General features: G+C 38.6%; 2 protein-coding genes and 2 long non-coding RNA genes across 11 annotated transcripts in view; 2 read left to right on the forward strand and 2 right to left on the reverse strand.

Annotated features, from left to right (window-relative positions):
- LOC127629030 (nucleoporin p54-like) lies at positions 1-13,234 on the forward strand. Of its 7 annotated transcripts, none has more exons than XR_007968731.1 (15): positions 1-95; positions 320-412; positions 7,547-7,624; positions 8,610-8,690; positions 8,983-9,141; positions 9,373-9,584; positions 9,741-9,928; positions 10,076-10,272; positions 10,434-10,488; positions 10,570-10,663; positions 10,741-10,848; positions 11,175-11,294; positions 11,535-11,645; positions 11,983-12,184; positions 12,330-12,505. XR_007968731.1 is itself a non-coding variant. In XM_052106041.1 (15 exons), the coding sequence occupies exons 1-14, from the start codon at positions 59-61 to the stop codon at positions 12,109-12,111; spliced, it is 1,662 nt and encodes a 553-aa protein (XP_051962001.1). In that variant the 5' UTR covers positions 1-58; the 3' UTR covers positions 12,112-12,140; positions 12,549-13,234. The 7 variants fall into 7 exon arrangements, 6 of the variants coding, with proteins under 6 accessions (XP_051962001.1, XP_051962003.1, XP_051962005.1 ...); XM_052106041.1 differs by lacking the exon at positions 12,330-12,505 and adding an exon at positions 12,549-13,234 and having other exon boundaries at positions 11,983-12,140; XM_052106043.1 differs by lacking the exon at positions 12,330-12,505 and adding an exon at positions 12,735-13,234 and having other exon boundaries at positions 11,983-12,140.
- A 466-nt stretch (positions 13,235-13,700) lies between these two features.
- On the forward strand, positions 13,701-15,550 carry LOC127629035 (uncharacterized). Its single transcript, XR_007968732.1, has 3 exons — positions 13,701-14,158; positions 14,523-14,891; positions 15,252-15,550. It is a non-coding gene; the product is annotated as an uncharacterized LOC127629035 (long non-coding RNA).
- Positions 15,551-17,017: 1,467 nt separating this feature from the next.
- The window catches only part of LOC127629026 (serine/threonine-protein phosphatase with EF-hands 2-like), a 12,903-nt gene continuing 2,485 nt past the window's right edge, over positions 17,018-27,435 (reverse strand). Inside the window, exons 8-15 of the mRNA XM_052106038.1 lie at positions 27,079-27,228; positions 26,472-26,780; positions 25,360-25,545; positions 25,083-25,225; positions 24,891-24,997; positions 20,579-20,745; positions 18,390-18,477; positions 17,018-17,941 (exon numbers count right to left, since the gene is read on the reverse strand). Coding sequence (XP_051961998.1) covers positions 17,715-17,941; positions 18,390-18,477; positions 20,579-20,745; positions 24,891-24,997; positions 25,083-25,225; positions 25,360-25,545; positions 26,472-26,780; positions 27,079-27,228 — 1,377 coding nt within the window. The 3' untranslated portion in view covers positions 17,018-17,714. The remainder of the gene's footprint in view (positions 17,942-18,389; positions 18,478-20,578; positions 20,746-24,890; positions 24,998-25,082; positions 25,226-25,359; positions 25,546-26,471; positions 26,781-27,078; positions 27,229-27,435) is intronic.
- On the reverse strand, positions 23,357-24,244 carry LOC127629037 (uncharacterized). Of its 2 annotated transcripts, none has more exons than XR_007968735.1 (4): positions 24,178-24,244; positions 23,879-23,924; positions 23,630-23,698; positions 23,357-23,445 (listed from the first exon to the last, which is right to left on the reverse strand). It is a non-coding gene; the product is annotated as an uncharacterized LOC127629037 (long non-coding RNA). The 2 variants fall into 2 exon arrangements; XR_007968734.1 differs by lacking the exon at positions 24,178-24,244 and adding an exon at positions 24,040-24,106.

Here is a 27,435-nt window from a genome sequence, read left to right on the forward strand (position 1 = left end):
GAACCAGTTTCTAGACGCTGTTTCCGACCGGACGCTTCATCCGGGTGGGACCGGAAACATGGCTTTCAACTTTGGCGGCGCGTCTGGCACTGCGAGTGAGTTTGATTAAACTTTATTTTTAAAGACGGATACATTTTCACAATATCATCTCAAAACATTTAAAATGAATGTATGTAAATGACAAAACTCTGACAATCTCAGTAGTGTGGCGTGAAATAGTCAAACTGAGCACGGAACGTCACGGGTCACATTTTACCATCATTTTTGTGTTGTTTTAATGCTTGTTTATTATTATTGTATGTGTGTATGTATGATGAAGGCACTCCAGGCTTCTCATTTAAAACACCTTCATCCAACTCATTTGGTTTCGGTGCTTCAACAACAACCACTGCAAACAATTCAACAGGATTCGGTAAAACATCCAGTAATCACCATTCACTAATTAATATCACATTGTTACTCGGTTATATCACATTGTATCTCATTACTATCACATTATCACTTATTATTATGACGTTACCATTCAAGATCACATTATCACTCATAATTATGACGTTATCACTCAATAACACATTATGACTCTTTCACATTATCAATCATTAATATCTCATTATTATGACATTACCATTCAATATCACATTATCAATAATTAATGTCACATTATCACTCATAATTATGACGTTATCACTCAATATCACATTATCAATCATTAACATTACATCACTATATATCACATTATCACTCAATATCACATTATCTATCTCACAGTATCACATTTATCGCTCATTAATATAACATTATTACTCAATATCACATTATCAGTCATTAACATTACATCACTATATATCACATTATCACTCAATATCACATTAGCAATCATTAATATCACATTATCACTCAATCACATTATCAATCATTAACATTACATCACATTATCACGCAATATCACATTATCAATCATTAATATCACATTATCAATCACACAGTATCACATTTATCGCTCATTAATATAACATTATCACTCAATATCACATTAGCAATCATTAATATCACATTATCACTCAATCACATTATCAATCATTAACATTACATCACTCAATATCACATTATCAATCATTAATATCACATTATCACTCAATCACATTATCAATCATTAACATTACATCACTATATATCACATTATCACGCAATATCACATTATCTATCTCACAGTATCACATTTATCGCTCATTAATATAACATTATTACTCAATATCACATTATCAGTCATTAACATTACATCACTATATATCACATTATCACTCAATATCACATTAGCAATCATTAATATCACATTATCACTCAATCACATTATCAATCATTAACATTACATCACATTATCACGCAATATCACATTATCAATCATTAATATCACATTATCAATCACACAGTATCACATTTATCGGCTCATTAATATAACATTATCACTCAATATCACATTAGCAATCATTAATATCACATTATCACTCAATCACATTATCAATCATTAACATTACATCACTCAATATCACATTATCAATCATTAATATCACATTATCACTCAATCACATTATCAATCATTAACATTACATCACTATATATCACATTATCACGCAATATCACATTATCTATCACTCAATATCACATTATCACTCAATATCACATTATCACACAGTATCACATTATCAATCATTAACATTACATCACTCAATATCACATTATCAATCATTAACATTACATCACTATATATCACATTATCACTCAATATCACATTAGCAATCATTAATATCACATTATCACTCAATCACATTATCAATCATTAACATTACATCACTCAATATCACATTATCAATCATTAATATCACATTATCACTCAATCACATTATCAATCATTAACATTACATCACTATATATCACATTATCACGCAATATCACATTATCTATCACTCAATATCACATTATCACTCAATATCACATTATCTATCTCACAGTATCACATTTATCGCTCATTAATATAACATTATCACTCAATATCACATTATCAGTCATTAACATTACATCACTATATATCACATTATCACTCAATATCACATTAGCAATCATTAATATCACATTATCACTCAATCACATTATCAATCATTAACATTACATCACATTATCACGCAATATCACATTATCAATCATTAATATCACATTATCAATCACACAGTATCACATTTATCGCTCATTAATATAACATTATCACTCAATATCACATTAGCAATCATTAATATCACATTATCACTCAATCACATTATCAATCATTAACATTACATCACTATATATCACATTATCACGCAATATCACATTATCTATCACTCAATATCACATTATCACACAGTATCACATTATCAATCATTAACATTACATCACTATATATCACATTATCACTCAATATCACATTAGCAATCATTAATATCACATTATCACTCAATCACATTATCAATCATTAACATTACATCACTCAATATCACATTATCAATCATTAATATCACATTATCACTCAATCACATTATCAATCATTAACATTACATCACTATATATCACATTATCACGCAATATCACATTATCTATTACTCAATATCACATTATCACTCAATATCATATTATCACTCAATATCACATTATCACACAGTATCACATTATCAATCATTAACATTACATCACTCAATATCACATTATCAATCATTAACATTACATCACTATATATCACATTATCAATCACACAGTATCACATTAATCGCTCATTAATATAACATTATCACTCAATATCACATTATCACTCAATATCACATTATCTATCACACAGTATCACATTAATCGCTCATTAATATAACATTATCACTCAATATCACATTATCACATTATCAATCATTAACATTACATCACCATATATCACATTATCACTCAATATCACATTAGCAATCATTAATATCACATTATCACTCAATCACATTATCAATCATTAACATTACATCAGTCAATATCACATTATCTATCACACAGTATCACATTAATCGCTCATTATTATCACATTATCAATCATTAATATCACATTATCAATCATTAACATTACATCACTCAATATCACATTATCTATCACACAGTATCACATTAATCGCTCATTAATATCACATTATCACTCAATATCACATTATCACACAGTATCACATTATCAATCATTAACATTACATCAGTCAGTATCACATTATCTATCACACAGTATCACATTAATCGCTCATTAATATAACATTATCACTCAATTATCATCATTATCATCATCAATCATTACATTATCAATCCAATATCACATTATCTATCACACGTATCACTCAATATCACATTATCACTTAATATCATCATCTATCACCAGTATCATTCATGAATCATCAATCATTATCACTCAATATCACATTATCACATTAACATTACATCACTATATATCACATTATCACTCAATATCACATTATCACTCATTAATATCACATTATCAATAATTAATATCACATTATCACTCAATATCACATTATCAATCATTAACATTACATCACTATATATCACATTATCACTCATTAATATCACATTATCACTCATTAATATCACATTATCAATCATTAATATCACATTATCACTCAATCACATTATCAATCATTAACATTACATCACTATATATCACATTATCACGCAATATCACATTATCTATCACTCAATATCACATTATCACTCAATATCATATTATCACTCAATATCACATTATCACACAGTATCACATTATCAATCATTAACATTACATCACTCAATATCACATTATCAATCATTAACATTACATCACTATATATCACATTATCAATCACACAGTATCACATTAATCGCTCATTAATATAACATTATCACTCAATATCACATTATCTATCACACAGTATCACATTAATCGCTCATTAATATAACATTATCACTCAATATCACATTATCACTCAATATCACATTATCAATCATTAACATTACATCACTATATATCACATTATCACTCATTAATATCACATTATCACTCAATATCACATTATCAATCATTAATATCACATTATCAATCATGAACATTACATCAGTCAATATCACATTATCTGTCACACAGTATCACATTAATCGCTCATTATTATCACATTATCAATCATTAATATCACATTATCAATCATTAACATTACATCACTCAATATCACATTATCTATCACACAGTATCACATTAATCGCTCATTAATATCACATTATCACTCAATATCACATTATCACACAGTATCACATTATCAATCATTAACATTACATCAGTCAGTATCACATTATCTATCACACAGTATCACATTAATCGCTCATTAATATAACATTATCACTCAATATCACATTATCACTCAATATCACATTATCAATCATTAACATTACATCACTATATATCACATTATCACTCAATATCACATTATCACTCATTAATATCACATTATCAATCATTAATATCACATTATCACTCAATATCACATTATCAATCATTAACATTACATCACTATATATCACATTATCACTCATTATCACATTATCAATCATTAACATTACATCACTATATATCACATTATCACTCAATATCACATTATCACTCATTAATATCACATTATCAATCATTAATATCACATTATCACGCAATATCACATTATCAGTCATTAATATCACATTATCAATCACACAGTATCACATTTATCGCTCATTAATATAACATTATCACTCAATATCACATTAGCAATCATTAATATCACATTATCACTCAATCACATTATCAATCATTAACATTACATCACTATATATCACATTATCACGCAATATCACATTATCTATCACTCAATATCACATTATCACACAGTATCACATTATCAATCATTAACATTACATCACTATATATCACATTATCACGCAATATCACATTATCTATCACTCAATCACATTATCAATCATTAACATTACATCACATTATAACGCAATATCACATTATCAATCATTAATATCACATTATCAATCACACAGTATCACATTTATCGCTCATTAATATAACATTATCACTCAATATCACATTATCAATCATTAATATCACATTATCACTCAATCACATTATCAATCATTAACATTACATCACATTATCACGCAATATCACATTATCTATCACTCAATATCACATTATCACACAGTATCACATTATCAATCATTAACATTACATCACTATATATCACATTATCACTCAATATCACATTAGCAATCATTAATATCACATTATCACTCAATCACATTATCAATCATTAACATTACATCACTCAATATCACATTATCACTCAATATCATATTATCACTCAATATCACATTATCACACAGTATCACATTATCAATCATTAACATTACATCACTCAATATCACATTATCAATCATTAACATTACATCACTATATATCACATTATCAATCACACAGTATCACATTAATCGCTCATTAATATAACATTATCACTCAATATCACATTATCACACAATATCACATTATCTATCACACAGTATCACATTAATCGCTCATTAATATAACATTATCACTCAATATCACATTATCACTCAATATCACATTATCAATCATTAACATTACATCACTATATATCACATTATGACTCATTAATATCACATTATCACTCAATATCACATTATCAATCATTAATATCACATTATCAATCATTAACATTACATCAGTCAATATCACATTATCTATCACACAGTATCACATTAATCGCTCATTATTATCACATTATCAATCATTAACATTACATCACTCAATATCACATTATCTATCACACAGTATCACATTAATCGCTCATTAATATCACATTATCACTCAATATCACATTATCACACAGTATCACATTATCAATCATTAACATTACATCAGTCAGTATCACATTATCTATCACACAGTATCACATTAATCGCTCATTAATATAAAATTATCACTCAATATCACATTATCAATCATTAACATTACATCACTATATATCACATTATCACTCAATATCACATTATCACTCATTAATATCACATTATCAATAATTAATATCACATTATCACTCAATATCACATTATCAATCATTAACATTACATCACTATATATCACATTATGACTCATTAATATCACATTATCAATCATTAATATCACATTATCAATCATTAATATCACATTATCACTCAATCACATTATCAATCATTAACATTACATCACTATATATCACATTATCAATCATTAACATTACATCACTATATATCACATTATCAATCACACAGTATCATATTAATCGCTCATTAATATAACATTATCACTCAATATCACATTATCTATCACACAGTATCACATTAATCGCTCATTAATATAACATTATCACTCAATATCACATTATCACTCAATATCACATTATCAATCATTAACATTACATCACTATATATCACATTATCACTCATTAATATCACATTATCAATCATTAATATCACATTATCAATCATGAACATTACATCAGTCAATATCACATTATCTATCACACAGTATCACATTAATCGCTCATTATTATCACATTATCAATCATTAACATTACATCACTCAATATCACATTATCTATCACACAGTATCACATTAATCGCTCATTAATATCACATTATCACTCAATATCACATTATCACACAGTATCACATTATCAATCATTAACATTACATCAGTCAGTATCACATTATCTATCACACAGTATCACATTAATCGCTCATTAATATAACATTATCACTCAATATCACATTATCAATCATTAACATTACATCACTATATATCACATTATCACTCAATATCACATTATCACTCATTAATATCACATTATCAATCATTAATATCACATTATCACTCAATATCACATTATCAATCATTAATATCTCATTATCAATCATTAATATCACATTATCACGCAATATCACATTATCTATCACTCAATATCACATTATCACTCAATCACATTATCAATCATTAACATTACATCACATTATAACGCAATATCACATTATCAATCATTAATATCACATTATCAATCACACAGTATCACATTTATCGCTCATTAATATAACATTATCACTCAATATCACATTATCACTCAATATCACATTATCACTCAATATCACATTATCAGTCATTAACGTTACATCACTATATATCACATTATCAATCATTAATATCACATTATCACTCAATATCACATTATCAGTCATTAACATTACATCACTATATATCACATTATCACTCATTAATATCACATTATCACTCAATATCACATTATCAATCATTAACATTACATCACTATATATCACATTATCGCTCAATCGTAATATCAGAGCACCGGTTGTCGTGGCTACGTGCGCTTTTCATCAACTGTTGTCATGGTTACAGGTCTTTCTGGCACTGGGTTTGGAGCCACAACCACAACAGCACCATCCACAGGATTTGGATTTGGATCAAGTACCACTGGTGTGTGTGTGTCTGTGTGTATCTCTGTGTTTGTGTGTGAGTGTGCGTGCGTTGTGTGAGTGTGTGTTTCTGTTTATTTGTTTGTGTGAGTGTGTGTGTCTGCGTGTTCGTGTGTGTGTCAGACTCCCTTTTCTTCTTTATTAAATGTCTTTAAAGACCTCATGAAATCCAAAATGTTGTTTTTAATTTCCATTATCAGTTCATCTATATGCTAGTGTACTCTCTAGAAGTTCATACAATTCAGTTTAACAGATTCAGTTTTAAAATAAAATTGTTCTCATGCTGAGAGGCCACAAATGCTTTCTAGACTGAGAATATTCACCAAAATCATAAATCGGACAAATCCTGAATAATTCCTGTTGTGTAAAATAAAGTTTATTGACCATTTATAAACAGGGATGTGGCAGTCAATATGTCCCAACTCAACTTAGTTTCAACAGGAAATCCATAAACGCAGGACAGCAAGTGATTTGATGGTGTGTTTAAGTCTCTTACACGCTGACTGAGGGTGTTTGTTCTCTGTATTCGTCTCTCTGCGCGTCAGGATCCGGGGCTCTGGGTTCGAGCGGTGGTGCCGCTGCAGCTGGTAGTTTTGGGGGGTTTGGTTTGGGCCCCGCAGCCCCTGTGTTCAGTTTTGGCAGCAATCACACAGGAGCAGGTAGATTGTGTGTGAGAGGTCAGAGGTCATTATGAGTCTGACCATCTGATTGGTTCACATCTCGCGTTCATTCGTATCTGTCTGTTTGATGATCTGATGCGTGTGTGTCACTCGAAGGCTTCTCCGGTGATGCTCTTGTTATATTGTAGTTGTTTTCATGATGTCTTGTGCTGTTAAACCCATTCTGTCCATGTAGTCACATGACCATGATTTTCCTGCATTGTTTTTTTTGCCCATCAGCACGTCATGATCATGACATCATTCATGACATAATTTGTCCTTTGAAAGTGCTGAGAGTATTTTCTCTCTCTCTCTGTTGTTCTGCAGGTGCGTTTGGAGGTTTCGGCTCCACATCAACCTCTGCCAATGCTGGAACAACCTTCAGTTTCTCCACACCATCAAACACAGGTACCTGTCCGAACTCAATCAGAACATTTACTTGTAATCATTTAAGGAACTTACAAACGAGGAATAAATCAGACACGCTGCAGTCTGGCTCATTATTTATTGTGCATACTGGAAGAGTGGACAAAGAGTTGTGTAGCATTTTGGGAGATGCTAGATTGGTAGGGTGTGATGGCTTTGACCCATCTGAGGTCACCGGGTCAATACCGACCCGTCAGAGCACGGGAGCTGATCAGCTGTTTGTTGTGCTGTTTCTGAAGTGTCCTCATGTCGCTGTTCTGTTGACGGTCTCTAGGTGGCAGTCTCTTTGGAAACACTCAGAATAAAGGCTTTGGCTTCTCATCTGGTCTGGGTTCGAGCACCGCACCAGGAACCGGCTTTGGCAGCAGTCTGGGTGGAACTGGAATGAACTTTGGAGGGTTTGGTGGAATCCAGCCCACCCAGAACCAACAGGGTGAGGAACTCTGAACCCCATAATAAGAGCTGTATGTGTGCGCGCGGGCGTGAGTGAGTGATTGTTTGTGTGTGTGTGTGCGCGCGCGCGGGAGTGAGTGAGTGTGTGCATGCATGTCTTTGTGTGCGAGTGCCTGCGTGTGTGTTTATCACAGGTGTATCAGTCTGTTTGTTGAGTGTAAGTGTATTCATTTGTTCCTGTCTCTTTGTATGTAATGTCTTCTCTTTGTAGGCGGTCTGTTTAACCAGCAGGGCTCTCAGTCCAGTCAGCTGATCAACACGGCGAGCGCTCTGTCGGCTCCATCTGTTCTGGGCGATGAGCGCGACTCTATTCTGGCCAAGTGGAATCAGCTGCAGGCATTCTGGGGGACGGGGAAAGGATACTTCAACAGCAGCACACCTCCAGTGGAGTTCAGTCTGGAGAACCCCTTCTGCCGCTTCAAGGTACTGATGATCATGTCATGATGGGAGTCCCTAAATCTAGTAGTCTTGCTGTCTACTGGCTACATGGGTTGTTGCCTTTTAAGGGAGCATGTGTATAATATTGAGATATATATATATATGACTCTTGAAGGATTTGGTCATCTCTCTCTCTGTCAGTCGGTGGGCTACAGCTGTGTTCCTGCAGTGAGGGATGAGGACGGGTTAGTGGCTTTGGCTCTCAATAAGAAGGAAGTTGACGTTCGTTCTCAACAGCAGCAGCTCGTCGAATCTTTACATAAAATCCTTGGAGGAAATCAAACTCTCACTGTAAATGTGGAGGGAGTGCGAGCGTTACCGGATGACCAGTGAGACGCTTCAGCATTTCGCTACACTACATTCATGTTTTATTTGAATTAAAGATCTGCATTGAAACCATTCTTCACAAGTCACATGGTAGTTCAAGTTTGTTCAATAGATCAATAACAGCAGAACATTTGAATGTGTGTGAGCAGGACGGAGGTGATTGTATATCTGGTTGAGCGGTCTCCTAACGGCACGTCCAAGCGTGTTCCAGCGTCCACTCTGTTTAATTTCATGGAGCAGATGAACGTTAAATCTCAACTCCAGCAGCTCAGCGTCTTCATGACTGTCAGTAGAACTTCACTGACACCAGCACAACTCAAACAACTGCTTCACAACCCACCCGCAGGTATACTCCCCTACCTGGAGCACACAAATGCACACATGGTGTTAGAGGCTGCAGTATTGATGTGTGTGTGTGTGTGTGTGTGCGTGCGTGCGTGTGTGTGTGTGTGTGCGTGCGCGTGCGTGTGTGTGTGTGTGTGTGTGTGTGTGTGTGTGTGTGTGCAGGTGTGGACCCCATCATCTGGGAACAGGCCAGAGTGGACAATCCCGACCCAGACAAGTGTGTCTTCATTCATGAGTCATTATTACATCAAACTGTGGTGTGACCTCATCTCATTATTACACTCATGTGATGTCACAGGTTGATTCCGGTGCCAATGGTGGGATTTAAAGAGTTACTGCGACGGCTAAAGATTCAAGACCAGATGAATAAACAACACCAGACCAGAGTCGATGTGAGACACACTCATACTGCTATCATGGGTGATTACGGCTTGTTTGGTTTCTGATGAGTTTCTCTGTTGTTTCTCAGATCATCTCGAATGACATCAGCGAGCTGCAGAGGAATCAGGCCACGACAGCCGCCAAAATCACACAGTACAAACGCAAACTCATGGAGCAATCGCACAGAGTCCTGCAGGTACACATGACAGTATGTTCAGTTTGGGTCAGCTGTCCCATTAAGAGTTCAAGTCAATGCTCACTACATTAAAATGAACAGATGAAATCCTACAGGAGACCATACTGCTAAATCCCTTATTATGTTTATTGAACATAATTAAAGATAATGGTATTTTAAATATGTATATAATATTTATATCAGATAAATCGGGCCTTCTTATATTATTTATATTGAGTGATTCACAAGGCAGAGAAGAGACCTGTAAAAGTCAGATGGAGATTAGGGAGTTTTTGCTCCATTGTTACGCTAATTAAAGTGTTACACATGGCCCGTGTGTGTGTCAGGTGTTGATTAAACAGGAAGTTCAGAGGAAGAGCGGATACGCCATTCAGTTGGATGAGGAGCATCTGCGAGTGCAGCTGGAAACCATCCAATCAGAGCTCAACGCTCCCACACAGTTCAAGGTGACAATCTCTGCTGTTAAGAGACACACATACACTTCTCAGTCGTGTGTGTGTGTTTAATGTGTGTGTGTGTTAATGTGTGTGTGTGTAATGTGTGTGTGTGTGTGTTTAATATGTGTGTGTGTGTGTGTGTGTGTGTGTGTGTGTGTGTGTGTTTAATATGTGTGTGTGTGTGTGTGTGTAATGTGTGTGTGTGTGTGTGTGTGTGTGTGTGTGTGTGTGTGTGTGTGTGTGTTTCAGGGTCGTCTGAATGAATTGATGTCTCAGATTCGGATGCAGAATCATTTTGGAGCCGTTCGTTCAGAAGAGCGTTACCGTGTCGACGCTGATCTGCTGAGAGAAATCAAACAGGCAAGAACCACAGAGAGAGTGTGTGTGTGTGTGTGTTTTACTGTACAAAAGCCGAAGCCGCTTCCCTGTCCTCCCGCCATACTTTTTCTGGGGTTAGGGTAGGTTGACTCAAAATGCAAGAACCGGATACAGAGCAAGGAGAATTTGAGGATGATTTGCGTCTGTTCTCTCTTCTACATCTAAAACGGTTTGTCCTGTAAGTCCATCATCATCTGTGCTGCCGTTGATGCGATCATGTTCGGATATTATGATGAAGGGGGTCTCTGTAACTGATGTTATCACTGCATGCAGCGCTCTTAAGATTGTATGTAATTCTCTGATAATTGTGTGTTTTCAGCATCTGAAGCAGCAGCAGGAGGGTTTGAGTCACCTGATCAGCGTCATTAAAGATGATGTGGATGATATCAAGATGATTGAAGATGGATTACAAGACAGTATACACACACGCAGCAGCAAACACAGCTGACAACACACACACACTTCAACACTCTCGTACACACACACACACACACACACACTTCAACACTCTCGTAACACACACACACACACACTTCAACACTCTCGTAACACACACACACACTTCAACACTCTCGTAACACACATACACATACTTCAACACTCTCGTAACACACACACACACTTCAACACTCTCGTAACACACACACACACTTCAACACTCTCGTAACACACATACACATACTTCAACACTCTCGTAACACACACACACACTTCAACACTCTCGTAACACACACACACACACACTTCAACACTCTCGTAACACACACACATACTTCAACACTCTCGTAACACACACACACACACACAATTCAACACTCTCGTAACACACACACATACTTCAACACTCTCGTAACACACACACACACTTCAACACTCTCGTAACACACACACACACACACACACACTTCAACACTCTCGTAACACACACACACACTTCAACACTCTCGTAACACACACACACACTTCAACACTCTCGTAACACACACACACACACACTTCAACACTCTCGTAACACACACACATACTTCAACACTCTCGTAACACACACACACACTTCAACACTCTCGTAACACACACACACACACACACACTTCAACACTCTCGTAACACACACACACACTTCAACACTCTCGTAACACACACACACACTTCAACACTCTCGTAACACACACACACACACACTTCAACACTCTCGTAACACACACACACACACACTTCAACTCTCTCGTAACACACATACACATACTTCAACACTCTCGTAACACACACACACACTTCAACACTCTCGTAACACACACACACACTTCAACACTCTCGTAACACACACACACACTTCAACACTCTCGTAACACACACACACACACACTTCAACACTCTCGTAACACACACACACACTTCAACACTCTCGTAACACACACACACACTTCAACACTCTCGTACACACACACACACACACACACACACTTCAACACTCTCGTAACACACACACACACTTCAACACTCTCGTAACACACACACACACTTCAACACTCTCGTAACACACACACACACTTCAACACTCTCGTAACACACACACACCGTGTCGGCGATGAGCTGCTGCAGCGTCTTCATGACCATCAAACGTCAGAAGATCTTTAAATTCTGACTGAAGTTTAGCTGAAACTTAGATTCTGTTCTTGATCTCAACATGAGAAATAAATGAGACGTACATTTAATGACATCATGGGGATCAGAATGTTGATTGATTTATTTTCCTGTGTCATGTGAATCTGAATTAGTCTTAAATTCATTAATAAAGTTTCGATATATTCACGATTATCGGTTTCATGATTAAATGAATGCTGTTAGAACATCAGAAGCCTCAATTATAAAACCATTTGGGTCCTGTGTGCTGATTGGTCAATACAGTGTTCCAGTGGTGTTATGATGTGAAACAGCTGTTCACCCCGTTTATACGTCAGTAACTACAACTGGAAGGATGAGTCTGGATTCATTTGATTTATAAAATATTCTTTTAATGAAAATTTGCCTCAATATCTTTATTTTGTAACCATTTTACAAAAGCAATAATAATAATGATTCATTTTAATTATTGGTGCCTTTCAAGACTCTTGAAAACCATGATTGTATTGTATTGTTATGAAGGGAAGACAGCGGGAGAGAAGAATTTGTTTTGGTGGACAGATAGAGCTGGGTGTGAAAGTGGATTCCTAATTTCCTAATAATATAGCTGAGAGGTAGAAGATATATTATAAATAATAAGAAGAAGTCCTGCATCAGCTGAGAGTAACAGATCATTAGTGATTTTGACCAGAGCAGTTTCAGTGATGTGATGGTGTAGTGGTCTAAAGCACATAACTGGTAATCAGAAGGTCGCTGGTTTGATCCCCACAATCACCACCATTGTGTCCTTGAGTAAGACACTTAACTCCAGGTTGCTCCGGGGGGATTGTCCCTGTAATAAGTGCTCTGTATAATACATTGGTACTCAGAAGGTTGCTGGTTTGATCCCCACAGTCACCACCATTGTGTCCTTGAGTAAGACACTTAACTCCAGGTTGCTCCGGGGGGATTGTCCCTGTAATAAGTGCACTGTATAATACATTGGTACTCAGAAGGTTGCTGGTTTGATCCCCACAGTCACCACCATTGTGTCCTTGAGTAAGACACTTAACTCCAGGTTGCTCCGGGGATTGTCCCTGTAATAAGTGCTCTGTATAATACATTGGTACTCAGAAGGTTGCTGGTTTGATCCCCACAGTCACCACCATTGTGTCCTTGAGTAAGACACTTAACTCCAGGTTGCTCGGGGATTGTCCCTGTAATAAGTGCTCTGTATAATACATTGGTAATCAGAAGGTTGCTGGTTTGATCCCCACAGTCACCACCATTGTGTCCTTGAGTAAGACACTTAACTCCAGGTTGCTCCGGGGGGATTGTCCCTGTAATAAGTGCTCTGTATAATACATTGGTACTCAGAAGGTTGCTGGTTTGATCCCCACATTCACCACCATTGTGTCCTTGAGTAAGACACTTAACTCCAGTTTGCTCCGGGGGGATTGTCCCTGTAATAAGTGCTCTGTATAATACATTGGTAATCAGAAGGTTGCTGGTTTGATCCCCACAGTCACCACCATTGTGTCCTTGAGTAAGACACTTAACTCCAGGTTGCTCCGGGGGGATTGTCCCTGTAATAAGTGCTCTGTATAATACATTGGTACTCAGAAGGTTGCTGGTTTGATCCCCACATTCACCACCATTGTGTCCTTGAGTAAGACACTTAACTCCAGTTTGCTCGGGGATTGTCCCTGTAATAAGTGCTCTGTATAATACATTGGTACTCAGAAGGTTGCTGGTTTGATCCCCACATTCACCACCATTGTGTCCTTGAGTAAGACACTTAACTCCAGTTTGCTCGGGGATTGTCCCTGTAATAAGTGCTCTGTATAATACATTGGTACTCAGAAGGTTGCTGGTTTGATCCCCACAGTCACCACCATTGTGTCCTTGAGTAAGACACTTAACTCCAGGTTGCTCGGGGATTGTCCCTGTAATAAGTGCTCTGTATAATACATTGGTACTCAGAAGGTTGCTGGTTTGATCCCCACATTCACCACCATTGTGTCCTTGAGTAAGACACTTAACTCCAGTTTGCTCCGGGGGGATTGTCCCTGTAATAAGTGCTCTGTATAATACATTGGTACTCAGAAGGTTGCTGGTTTGATCCCCACAGTCACCACCATTGTGTCCTTGAGTAAGACACTTAACTCCAGGTTGCTCCGGGGGGATTGTCCCTGTAATAAGTGCTCTGTATAATACATTGGTACTCAGAAGGTTGCTGGTTTGATCCCCACAGTCACCACCATTGTGTCCTTGAGTAAGACACTTAACTCCAGGTTGCTCGGGGATTGTCCCTGTAATAAGTGCTCTGTATAATACATTGGTACTCAGAAGGTTGCTGGTTTGATCCCCACAGTCACCACCATTGTGTCCTTGAGTAAGACACTTAACTCCAGGTTGCTCCGGGAGGATTGTCCCTGTAATAAGTGCACTGTAAGTCACTCTAGATAAAAGCGTCTGCTAAATGCATAAATGTAAAATATAAATATATCACGGGGAAATCAAAAGAAATCAGACAAGACCTCAGAAAACAACTGTGGACCTCCACAAGTCTGAATCATCCTTGGGAGCAATTTCCAAACTCCTGAAGGTGCCACGTTCATCAGTACAAACAATAGTACACAAGTATAAACACCATGTGACCACACAGTCATCACACCGCTCAGGAAGGAGACACATTCTGTCTCCTAGAGATGAACGTAGTTTAGTGTGAAAAGTGCAAATCAATCCCAGAACAACAGCAAAGGACCTTGTGAAGATGCTGGAGGAAACAGGTGGACGAGTATCTAGATCCACAGCAACACCAGTCCTATATGGACATCACCTGAAAGGCTCAGCAAGGAAGAAGCCGCTGCTCCAAAACCACCATAAACAAGCCAGAATACAGTTTGCAAGTGCACATGGGGACAAAGATCTGACTTCTGGAGAAATGTCCTCTGATCTGATGAAGCACTATTGAACTGTTTGGCCGTAATGACCATCGTTATGTTTGGAGGATAAAAGGGTGAAGAACAGCATCCCAACCGTGAAGCATGGGGGTGCAGCATCATGTTGTGGGGGTGCTGCAGGAGGGACGGGTGCACTTCACTAAATAGATGATGACATCATGAGGAAGGAACATTATGTGGATATACTGAAGCAACATCTCAAGACATCAGACAGGAAGTTAAAGCTCGTCACAAATGGGTCTTCCAAATGCACAATGACCCCAAGCACACCTCCAGAGTTGTGACAAATGGCTTAAGGACACAAACTGTGTTCTCAAGCACAAGCATGCTAGCACAGGAACCTGTTGCTTACACATCTGAAGCATTTAGTCCTCAAATGCAATTGGGCAAGGAGTCTGTTGGTGCACAGTCAACAAGATTCCTTCCTGGGAATGAAATTAGACTCTGTGACCATGTCAGATCGTCTGACTGACAAATGCACTCAATTTTCCGCTGCCATCACCCCATTGGGTTAGGAACATCTGAGGACTCTCCAGGGTTCGGCTCTCTCCAAACGTAACTTTTTCACTGGCTTGTCGACGCCATTGCGCTTGTTTATGATTCGCAGGGCCTGCAATGTCCAGTGGGTGTTGAGGCTCACCCTTCCTGGAGCATGGCCGCCTCCTGGGTGTGTGCTTACAGGACATCTGCGGGCTGGGCTTCCCCGAACACCTTTGCCAGGGTTTACAACTTAATGTCTCTTCCCAGATTCTTACCACAAATGGTTTCTTAACCCTAAAAAGGGCCTAAAAAGGTACCTCTGAAAATTAATGTATAACTATTTTATAACACATTAGGGCTCACATGTTTTATTCAAAAATATTGCTTTTATTTTCAATTTTATAAGTTGTAGAAATCATGAAAATAACATTGTAAAGAGAGGAGCTTTTGTTTTGAGGTCAGCTCAGTGCTTGCTGCCTTTTTACTTTTAAATTTGTGAAATTATGCCAGACTTAATACATAAAGTCTCATGTCCTCAGTATTTGCAGGGACCTTCTTTTTAATATTTTTCTAAAAACATTGGCAGACTCACTCGTTGCTCCTCTCCCCAGCCCCATGTTTGTATCCCCCAAAATACAAAAACGTTTTATTGTTGTTCACAAACTTGTGCTTCAATATCCACATGGCTACGGGTATTAGTATTATGGCAGCTGGTATACAAGTCCCATAGCATCAGCAACTGATGCAGTGTCAAAGTGACTGACTTGAGAGGGAAGGGTTTCAACTAACCCTGTTTCCCTGTAAAGAGGGAAGGAGACGCTGCGCACATGGCCACAGCACTGATTTCTCGCTGTAAAAGGTCTGAAAGATGTTTGAGAAGTTGTATCCATCCCATAATACTCTAGCTGCTCATCAGGTTTATCATCACATCATGTGATATTAACAGTCTGCGACAGGTGAAGCCTCACAGATTTCTTGATTTCGTTTTTTGGCCAGATGTTTGTCATGGCAGCAGATGTGACTCCGGTGAGTTTGCTGATGGTTCTCTCTCAGGTCTACAATGTTCCACCAGTCGAAAGGCCTCCATGAACTCGTTGATGTCGATACTGCCGTCTTTGTTGAAGTCGATGCTCTCGGCGAGATCTGCGATGGCTTTATCACTGATGTCCGTCTGCAGGTGAGAACTCAAGAGTTTCCACGTCTGATGAAACTCCTCAAATGAGATCAGACCTGAACAGATGAATCACATTTCACTCTCTCCTGTATTTACGGTTTTACTCTTTACTCGGGTTTAGAGTCCACATAAAAAATCTGGGATTCAAATCTAAACCTGGAAATGCACAAACTTTTAGGATATTGAAATATGTTAACAGAAACATGATGTGAAATGTGCACTATTTCTAATCTGTTTATACAGATTTCAGATTAAAAGCATAAATCATGCTAGACAAGATGATCATTGGGTTTTGTGCATGTGGATGCTTCCATTTAACAAAATACAAAAACATTCTCCAATTCATGAACAATGCAACTTTTTACTCAAATTAAGATGATTTCATTGAAATTGAAAAAATCTATTGAATAATAAAAATGCAAAATTGATGCATTTTCCCCAGTGGACTTTTGGACCCAAAATCTCTCATGATGTCACTCAGAATCAAACACATGATCTGATCACCTGAATGATCCGTGTCAATCATTCTGAAGATGGTCTCCAGGTTTGAATGATGTTTGTAAAGGGTCTCCAGAAGACTCGTGTTGGCAATCTGTCCAAATGACATGAGAAGTTATTGATTATTGATTAGAGAACTGAATCTAGGAACATCAGAAGCAGGCTAGTTTTTCTGAAATGTTTAGGATAATGTAAACTGATGACAAAAATATGCTAATATAGCTGAAATTAAAATGCCGAAATTCATCAGGACCAGACATGTACTATAAATACATTTTTATTCAAAATGATGTTATGAGCTCCATTATGTTTTATTTGTAACGTTTGATCCATTTCATTATATTTTATGTTCAGTGTCGAGATATTGTAGATTCGCTGAATGCTTCCATCAATTAAATCATCCAGTTATGAATTCAGATTCAGTTCTGAGTGTGCACTGAATCTTCCGGAAAGCATTTATGGGATCAAAATCCCTTCGAATGTATTGCGGTCACAGGTCCAAAAATAATAAGCATGAATCAAAAATATATAAACACATTTAAAATATGCTGTACATTTTTTTAATAAAAAACAGAAAAAGCAGTCAGAATTGCAAAAAAAATCATGTTTTCCTTGTTTATATTACTTTTCTTGTGCTCTCTGACTCACATTGCTCATATTTAATGTTTTTGTTCGCTTGTGCTGTATTATTCTTTGCTTTTGGTTTCAAGTTCTGCGTTTGACTTCACAAAACTTGAGTTTCATGTAAATCAGGGGACGTTTTGCGTCCTTATTGGTCCACTAGTTCTTGATTGACAGCTCCTCTAGCCAATCATTCGAGTCTTGATCCGCTTTTCCATGTTGCTGAATGTCGTTGGCATGGTAACATGTAGTTTCTTAATCTACGAAACTGCTGCGAAATCAGAAACAAGTGACCAAGCGTCATCACGTCAATAAATAATGCCATAAACTGGGCTTGACTTTGGACGTCCTTTAATCACAAATAGCCGCAAATGTATGGACCGTCTCTAAAGATACATATCTAAATCATTTACATTCATTCCCATAACATACAGTATACAACTTCAGTAACATTTGAAGCTTCATACAACCAACTCCAAAGTGTTGATGTCAGCAATAATGCACCTTTTAGATTTATGATATCATTCAAACAAATGTAATATTCATCAGTATTGGTGTCGAGATCTGGATTTTACTTCATGGAAAAGCGGATGAAGTTGTGTTCTGTGACTACATTCATCAAACATCCACACCAACACAGACTTGAATTTTCAGATATGCAGCCAATAACGTCTTAAATAATGCCGAAACGGAAGACTCGTCTGATACACGTGTTAACGGACTATAATAATGATCTACTCGGACAACTAACCCTTTCCTAGAGCTGCAGAAAATACTCAAAACTGACACAAGCACCGAATCTATCAACACAAATAATATAATATAATATTGATCAGCGGCCGTCGGAGTCGCACTGGAGTGACGTCACCTCTACTGTTCCAATGATTGGCTAGAGGAAGAGCTGTCAATCAAGAACTAGTGGACCAATAGGGACGCAAAACGCCCCCTGATTTACATGAAACTCACACATTTAGAAAATCAAGCGCAGAACTTTTAAACAAAAGCAAAGAAAATACATCATAAAAGAACAAAAACATTTAAATATGAGAAAAATTATCAGAGCACATAAAACAGTAATATAACCAAGGAAAACATGATATTGTTTGTTATTCTGATGAATTTGCTTCATTTTTTTGTTGTTGTTTTTGTTTGCAGCATATTTGAAATGTTTATATATATGTTTAATTGATCCCATAAGAATCCGTCATTATATGTGTCTTATATGTGAAATTTCAAATAAAATTTTATAAAAATCTTAAAAAGATTCAAAACATTATAAATCATAGGGTTAGGTGCTTCTGAATCTACCGGCACATGACAAACTGAACTCTTATTCATCTCAATAAAGCTTTGTCCACCACAAGTGTGCTTCAGTGGCCAAATATTGTCCTTTAATGAAACCTTAATTTCTAACCCATGCAAACTGACACTGTTTGGTCCATAAAAATAAAACTTCAAAAGAACCGACTCCCGGGAATTCACATGGTGATGAATTTAAACCAGCTCTGAATTCACTTGAACTTTTTATTTGTGTGTAATTGTTTTTTTATGTGTTAATGTTTGTCTGCGTTCACCTCAGTATTTGACTGAATGATTGACAGCTCGTTAACCCAATCCTGATAGTTTAGCAGACCGTCCTGTGTGCATCTCGTCACCAGCTGAGATCGCAAAACCCTCCACGGCAGATTCAGATGCAGAACCGTCTCCACCGCAACTGCCCAATTGTTCAGAAGGACCAGACCTTCAACGACAGAAAGATCAGACCTTCATCGATAGAGGGACATTTTCAATCTGTCCCTCTCCCTGTCTGTAGTCCCCACATGCTTCAAAACATCAACCATTGTGCCTGTACCGAAGCAAGCCACAATCACTTGTTTAAATGACTGGCGTCCTGTTGCTCTGACCCCCATCATCAGCAAATGCTTTGAGAGGTTAATCAGAGATCACATCTGCTCTGTTCTGCCCCCATCTTTGGACCCATTGCAGTTTGCCTACCACAACAACCGCTTCACTGATGATGCCATTGCATCTACAATACACACTGCTCTCTCCCATCTGGAAAAAAGGAACACATATGTGAGAATGCTGTTTGTAGACTACAGCTCAGCATTCAACACCATAGTGCCCTCCAAGCTTGATGAGAAACTCCGGGCTCTGGGCTTAAACAGCTCGCTGTGCAGCTGGATCCTGGACTTCCTGTCAGACAGACGTCAGGTGGTTAGAATGGGCAGCAACATCTCCTCATCACTGACCCTCAACACTGGAGCCCCGCAGGGCTGTGTTCTCAGCCCACTCCTGTATTCACTGTACACACATGACTGTGTGGCAACACATAGCTCCAATGCCATCATTAAGTTTGCTGACGATACGACGGTGGTAGGTCTGATCACTGACATTGATGAAACAGCCTACAGAGAGGAGGTGCACACTCTGACACGCTGGTGTCAGAAGCACAACCTCTCCCTCAACGTCAGTAAAACCAAGGAGCTTGTAGTGGATTTCAGGAGGAAAGACGGAGAACACAGCCCCATCACCATTAATGGAGCACCGGTGGAGTGAGTCAGCAGTTTCAAGTTCCTCGGCGTCCACATTACTGAGGAACTCACACGGTCCGTCCACACTGAGGCCGTTGTGAAGAAGGCTCACCAGCGCCTCTTCTTCCTGAGACGGCTGAGGAAGTTTGGAATGAACCTCCACATCCTCACACGGTTCTACACCAGCACTGTAGAGCGCATCCTGACTGGCTGCATCACCGCCTGGTACGGTAATAGCACAGCCCACAACCGCAAAACCCTGCAAAGGGTGGTGCGAACTGCTAGAAACATCATCGGAGGTGAGCTTCCCTCCCTCCAGGACATATATAACAGGCGGTGTGTGAAAAAAGCTCGGAGGATCATCAGAGACTCCAGCCACCCGAGTCATGGGCTGTTCTCACTGCTACCATCAGGCAGGCGGTATCGCAGCATCAGGACCCGCACCAGCCGACTACATGATAGCTTTTTCCCCCAAAAATCAGACTGTTGAACACTTCATCTATCAGGATCAATAATTAGCACTGCACTTTATTAAAGGGGTCATGACATGGTTTTTTTATTGTATTATTATGTTCCCTTAGGTGCAATTATAGTATTAATATATTTTTTTTTAAGAAAAACTTTTAAAATCTAGTGATTTATGACCTTTTCCCACCCTGTTTCTCATCCTCTGATTCAAACAGTCTGTTTTGGGGGCGTTTTCCATTTAAGACTTCAGTGTTAACGCCCACTGTTATGATTGGCTAACGTCAGTGCCTATGTATCAATTATTGACGCCCCAGCCAGAACAATATGCAAGTAAACTAAGTAAAAACACTGTGATTATTCATAATGAATGAAATTGTGCTTTAAAAAGTAGTTTAAAGTTTAAAATAGATTACTTACAGTTTGCGTCGTCGTTGTTCCCAGAATAGTCGGCACGGACTTATCTTTGAGCAACAGTTTTCTGGCAAAGCCAGCATCATATTGAGATTTGTTCTCAAAACAGTCATCCTTAAAATGTACAGAACAAACGCTTAAGTTAACACTGCCGTGACTGGGACGTCCGCAAAAAATAAACTGCATCCATTTTTCCCTGACGTCTGGATCTTTCGGCAGCTTATTCAGAGGTTTTGTTTGACCACAGCCAGGAACAGCACATCTGTGTGGCATCGTAATTTTCCTGTGCACAAGTAGTCTCTGTCAGAGCTCGCTGTCCATCGACTGAACACTTGTGAGGCGACGGCGATACCGAAATGAGCGTAGCTGTCTTGCGCTTAAAGCATGGTTATCTTGTGCTGGAGGCGGTCATATGCAAACGCTGGTACGTCACTTCTAACCGTCACGTCACTTCTAACCATGAATCCAGAACGAGCTGTATTTTGAGCTTGATTAAATAAATGATTAGTTTAGAATGGGGAGGACGTCTTAAAATATTAAACTTGCAGGACGTTTTAAGGATACAAAGACCTCTTATATACCAAAAGATCAAGGCAAATTTGGTTTCTCATGTCATGACCCCTTTAATCTGTAATCTCACAGTGGACTGTCAACATATTCTCCTCAATACAACTAATTATGTATATATATATATATAGATATATTTCATATACTATTACTTATTGTATATTGTGTATTGTATATTGTGTGTATTGTTTACTGTACATTGTATATAATTATTGTATTGTGTAAGTATGTGTACATTTGATAATAAATTGTGTTGTGTAAGTATGTTGTTTATTGTAATTGGTATATGTCTCGTCACTATCATGACTGCTATGTTGCTCTGAACTGCACACAAGAATTTCACCCACTGTTGCACTTGTGTACATGGTAGTGTGACAATAAAGTGATTTGATTTGATTTGATAGAGAGATCAGACCTTCATGGACAGAGAGATCAGACCTTCAACGACAGAGAGATCAGACCTTCATGGACAGAGAGATCAGACCTTCAATGACAGAGAGATCAGACCTTCATGGACAGAGAGATCAGACCTTCAATGACAGAGAGATCAGACCTTCATTGACAGAGAGATCAGACCTTCATGGACAGAGAGATCAGACCTTCAATGACAGAGAGATCAGACCTTCATGGACAGAGAGATCAGACCTTCATCGACAGAGAGATCAGACCTTCAATGACAGAGAGATCAGACCTTCAATGACAGAGAGATCAGACCTTCAATGACAGAGAGATCAGACCTTCATCGACAGAGATCAGACCTTCATGGACAGAGAGATCAGACATTCAATGACAGAGAGATCAGACCTTCATCGACAGAGATCAGACCTTCATGGACAGAGAGATCAGACCTTCATGGACAGAGAGATCAGACATTCAATGACAGATAGATCAGACCTTCAATGACAGAGAGATCAGACCTTCATGGACAGAGAGATCAGACCTTCATGGACAGAGAGATCAGACATTCAATGACAGATAGATCAGACCTTCAATGACAGAGAGATCAGACCTTCATCGACAGAGAGATCAGACCTTCAACGACAGAGAGATCAGACCTTCATGGACAGAGAGATCAGACCTTCATGGACAGAGAGATCAGACCTTCAACGACAGAGAGATCAGACCTTCAACGACAGAGAGATCAGACCTTCATTGACAGAGAGATCAGACCTTCAACGACAGAGAGATCAGACCTTCATGGACAGAGAGATCAGACCTTCATGGACAGAGAGATCAGACCTTCAACGACAGAGAGATCAGACCTTCATCGACAGAGAGATCAGACCTTCAATGACAGAGAGATCAGACCTTCAATGACAGAGAGATCAGACCTTCAACGACAGAGATCAGACCTTCAACAACAGAGAGATCAGACCTTCAACGACAGAGAGATCAGACCTTCATCGACAGAGAGATCAGACCTTCATGGACAGAGAGATCAAACCTTCATGGACAGAGAGATCAGACCTTCAACGACAGAGAGATCAGACCTTCAATGACAGAGAGATCAGACCTTCTTGGACAGAGAGATCAGACCTTCATTGACAGAGAGATCAGACCTTCATGGACAGAGAGATCAGACCTTCATTGACAGAGAGATCAGACCTTCTTGGACAGAGAGATCAGACCTTCATTGACAGAGAGATCAGACCTTCTTGGACAGAGAGATCAGACCTTCATTGACAGAGAGATCAGACCTTCTTGGACAGAGAGATCAGACCTTCATTGACAGAGAGATCAGACCTTCATGGACAGAGAGATCAGACCTTCATGGACAGAGAGATCAGACCTTCAATGGACAGAGAGATCAGACATTCAATGACAGAGAGATCAGACCTTCATCGACAGAGAGATCAGACCTTCTTGGACAGAGAGATCAGACCTTCATCGACATTGAGAGATGTACCTGTACACTTGGGGTCGTATTCCTGAAATTGTCGAATCAGGGCAGATTTGTGGGCAAACAGCTGCATCCTCAGGGCCTGTAACGCAGAGCGTTCTGTTCTCCCCACACTACAAACACGATCAAACAGAAGAAAACACATTTGAGCATTTGAAAGATTATAAATACCTCATGTAAGTGTGTGTGTGTGTTCACCTCTGTCTGAATGTTAGCTCTCGTGTCGTTCGGCTGGCCTGGAATTGTTTGAAGTGAGGAATGAGGTCGGGACCCAAACGAATGTAAGCGCCTCTGTTACTGCCAATGTCATAATAGTTAGAGACTGAAAATATCGTCAAAACCTGCAAATACAAATTCTGTCAATGTGTCATTATTTATTTGTATAAATGAGGAAATGACACAATGTGTTCAGCCTTTTCTAACATTCACCTCAGCATTTCTACAGAGAAAAGATGGTATTTATGGTTCGTCTCACCCTGCCGTTGTGGCAGAACTCGTATCCTTCCTGTTTGCACTCGTGTGATCTGATCAGCAGCTGTAGTTTGTGTCTGTCCAGCACGTCCTGTGTGACATCCGGCCCCCAGTAACACCCCCCACCGCGAACTTTGTTTGGGACGCAACCATTCTGAGACATCGGGTCACTCCACAGGACGTCCACTATCTAGAGAGCAACAAAACAAAGATGGAGTGTGACTGTGGAGTTTAAAATGAGTAAAAAAGAACAAATATATTTCCCAGGAGCGCAGAGTGAGACGCACATTATTCAATATCTAAAGAACAGTTCAGTGACGGACCGTCTGCATAACGGTGTTACCATGTTTATTTTAGACATGTACTTTTGGATTAATTAGTGTTGATTATAAACTCTGACATATATTCTTTTGCTCAGACCTCCTGTATTTAGTGCTGCAGCTGTTTGCAAGAAACCCCTTGAGTTAGGAAAGTCCATCTACAATTACAATTAATGGTTTTCTGAACTTGAGTTTCTTATAGCACAAGAGATATCAGCTCTGACAGATTTTTTTAAAATTATTTTTATATTCTCCCGTTTTCTCCCCAATGTTGGAATGCCCAATTCCCACTACTTAGCAGGTCCTCGTGGTGGCGCTGTTACTCGCCTCAATCCGGGTGTCTGATGATGAATCTCAGTTACCTTTGCATCTGAGACCGTAAATCCGCGCATCTAACCACTAATCACCACCACGAGGAGGTTACCCCATGTAACCAAGACAATTTGGTTGCCCCATGTGACTGTACCCTCCCTAGCAACCGAGACAATTTGGTTGCCCCATGTGACTCTACCCTCCCTAGCAACCGAGACAATTTGGTTGCCTCATGTGACTCTACCCTCCCTAGAAACCGAGACAATATGGTTACCCCATGTGACTCTACCCTCCCTAGCAACCAAGCCAATTTGGTTGCTAAGGAGACCTGACTGGAGTCACTCAGCACGCCCTGAATTCAAACTCACGACTACAGGTGTGATAGTCCGCGTCAATACTCGCGGAGATACACAGACCCCATTTCTGACAGATTTTGATATTGTGTTTTCACTGTCATGAGAGATTTCGAGGTGTTTGTTTTCACCTGCTTCCACTCGTCTGTGTCTGTCTCCAGAAGTTCAGTAGAATCGGTCTCTGAATTGGACGAGAGACTGAGTCCGGCCAGACGGCGTTTCTCTCTCAGCTCGTCCTCCACAGATCGACCCGTTCGTCCGGAATCGGAATGCACGGAGTGCCGCGGCAGATCCTGTCTGTGCCGCAGCGCTGTTCTGTGAGTTAGAGACTGAATGCGCCTGCGACCGATACTGATGTTGTCCTCGTCCTGATTGAGAGCCACTTCCTTCAGCCGCAGGGACGCTCCACTTCTCTTTAGCGGCTGGAAAGATGAAACAAACTGAGAGAGCAAGAGAAGATTCCAGAAGAGAGAATCAACAACAGATTCTGAATGTGATTCACAACTTCATTCACTAGATTTGATGATGATGCGGTCACGCTGACAGCAATTCTCTTCTATATGATTTATATTTGTTTTAAAGGTCGTTTATCTTGTTCATCGAGATGTTTTATCATCGAGGGGATTATCCCACCAATCACATGAGAGCAGCAGAAGGAACAGCCAATGGTGACCTCCAGAAATAAAATCACTGTCAGTGTGAACGCGATTTTTACTGAAACTGAAGTGAGAAACGCACTCGATGTCGGTCCAGTTTGCTGATTAAGTTCAGATCCGTCTTGTCGGAAATCCCTCCGTGTAGAATCAGAACTTTCTGATCGATCACTGTTGCCAATGGCAACCAGCTGAAGATCTTCTGCAGAAGTTTCAGGATCTTCTTCCCGTGAACCTGCGACAACATCCCAGGAAAAACATCAATATTCAAATGACTGTAAAAGTTCTCTAAAGGCCGTCTCACACGTCTCGCATTATAACTTCTAAGCCAATCATATAATGGCCCGGACGCCAATGAACCGCGTTCAGAGTGTTGCAACAGTAAATCACACTTTGTGTGTTCCACGTACAGAAGCATCTCCTCCATTATCACCCATTGTAA

This window comes from Xyrauchen texanus, chromosome 35, assembly GCF_025860055.1.
Source record: "Xyrauchen texanus isolate HMW12.3.18 chromosome 35, RBS_HiC_50CHRs, whole genome shotgun sequence".
NCBI classification, from domain to species: domain Eukaryota; kingdom Metazoa; phylum Chordata; class Actinopteri; order Cypriniformes; family Catostomidae; genus Xyrauchen; species Xyrauchen texanus.

Bases quoted from the DNA above. Each gene is read 5' to 3' on its own strand.
- LOC127629030 (XM_052106041.1), top strand. From the start codon at position 59: ATGGCTTTCAACTTTGGCGGCGCGTCTGGCACTGCGA. The intron at 10,849-11,174 runs GTACACATGACA...TGTGTGTGTCAG, and splicing joins AATCGCACAGAGTCCTGCAG to GTGTTGATTAAACAGGAAGT. The intron at 11,646-11,982 runs GCAAGAACCACA...GTGTGTTTTCAG, and splicing joins TGCTGAGAGAAATCAAACAG to CATCTGAAGCAGCAGCAGGA.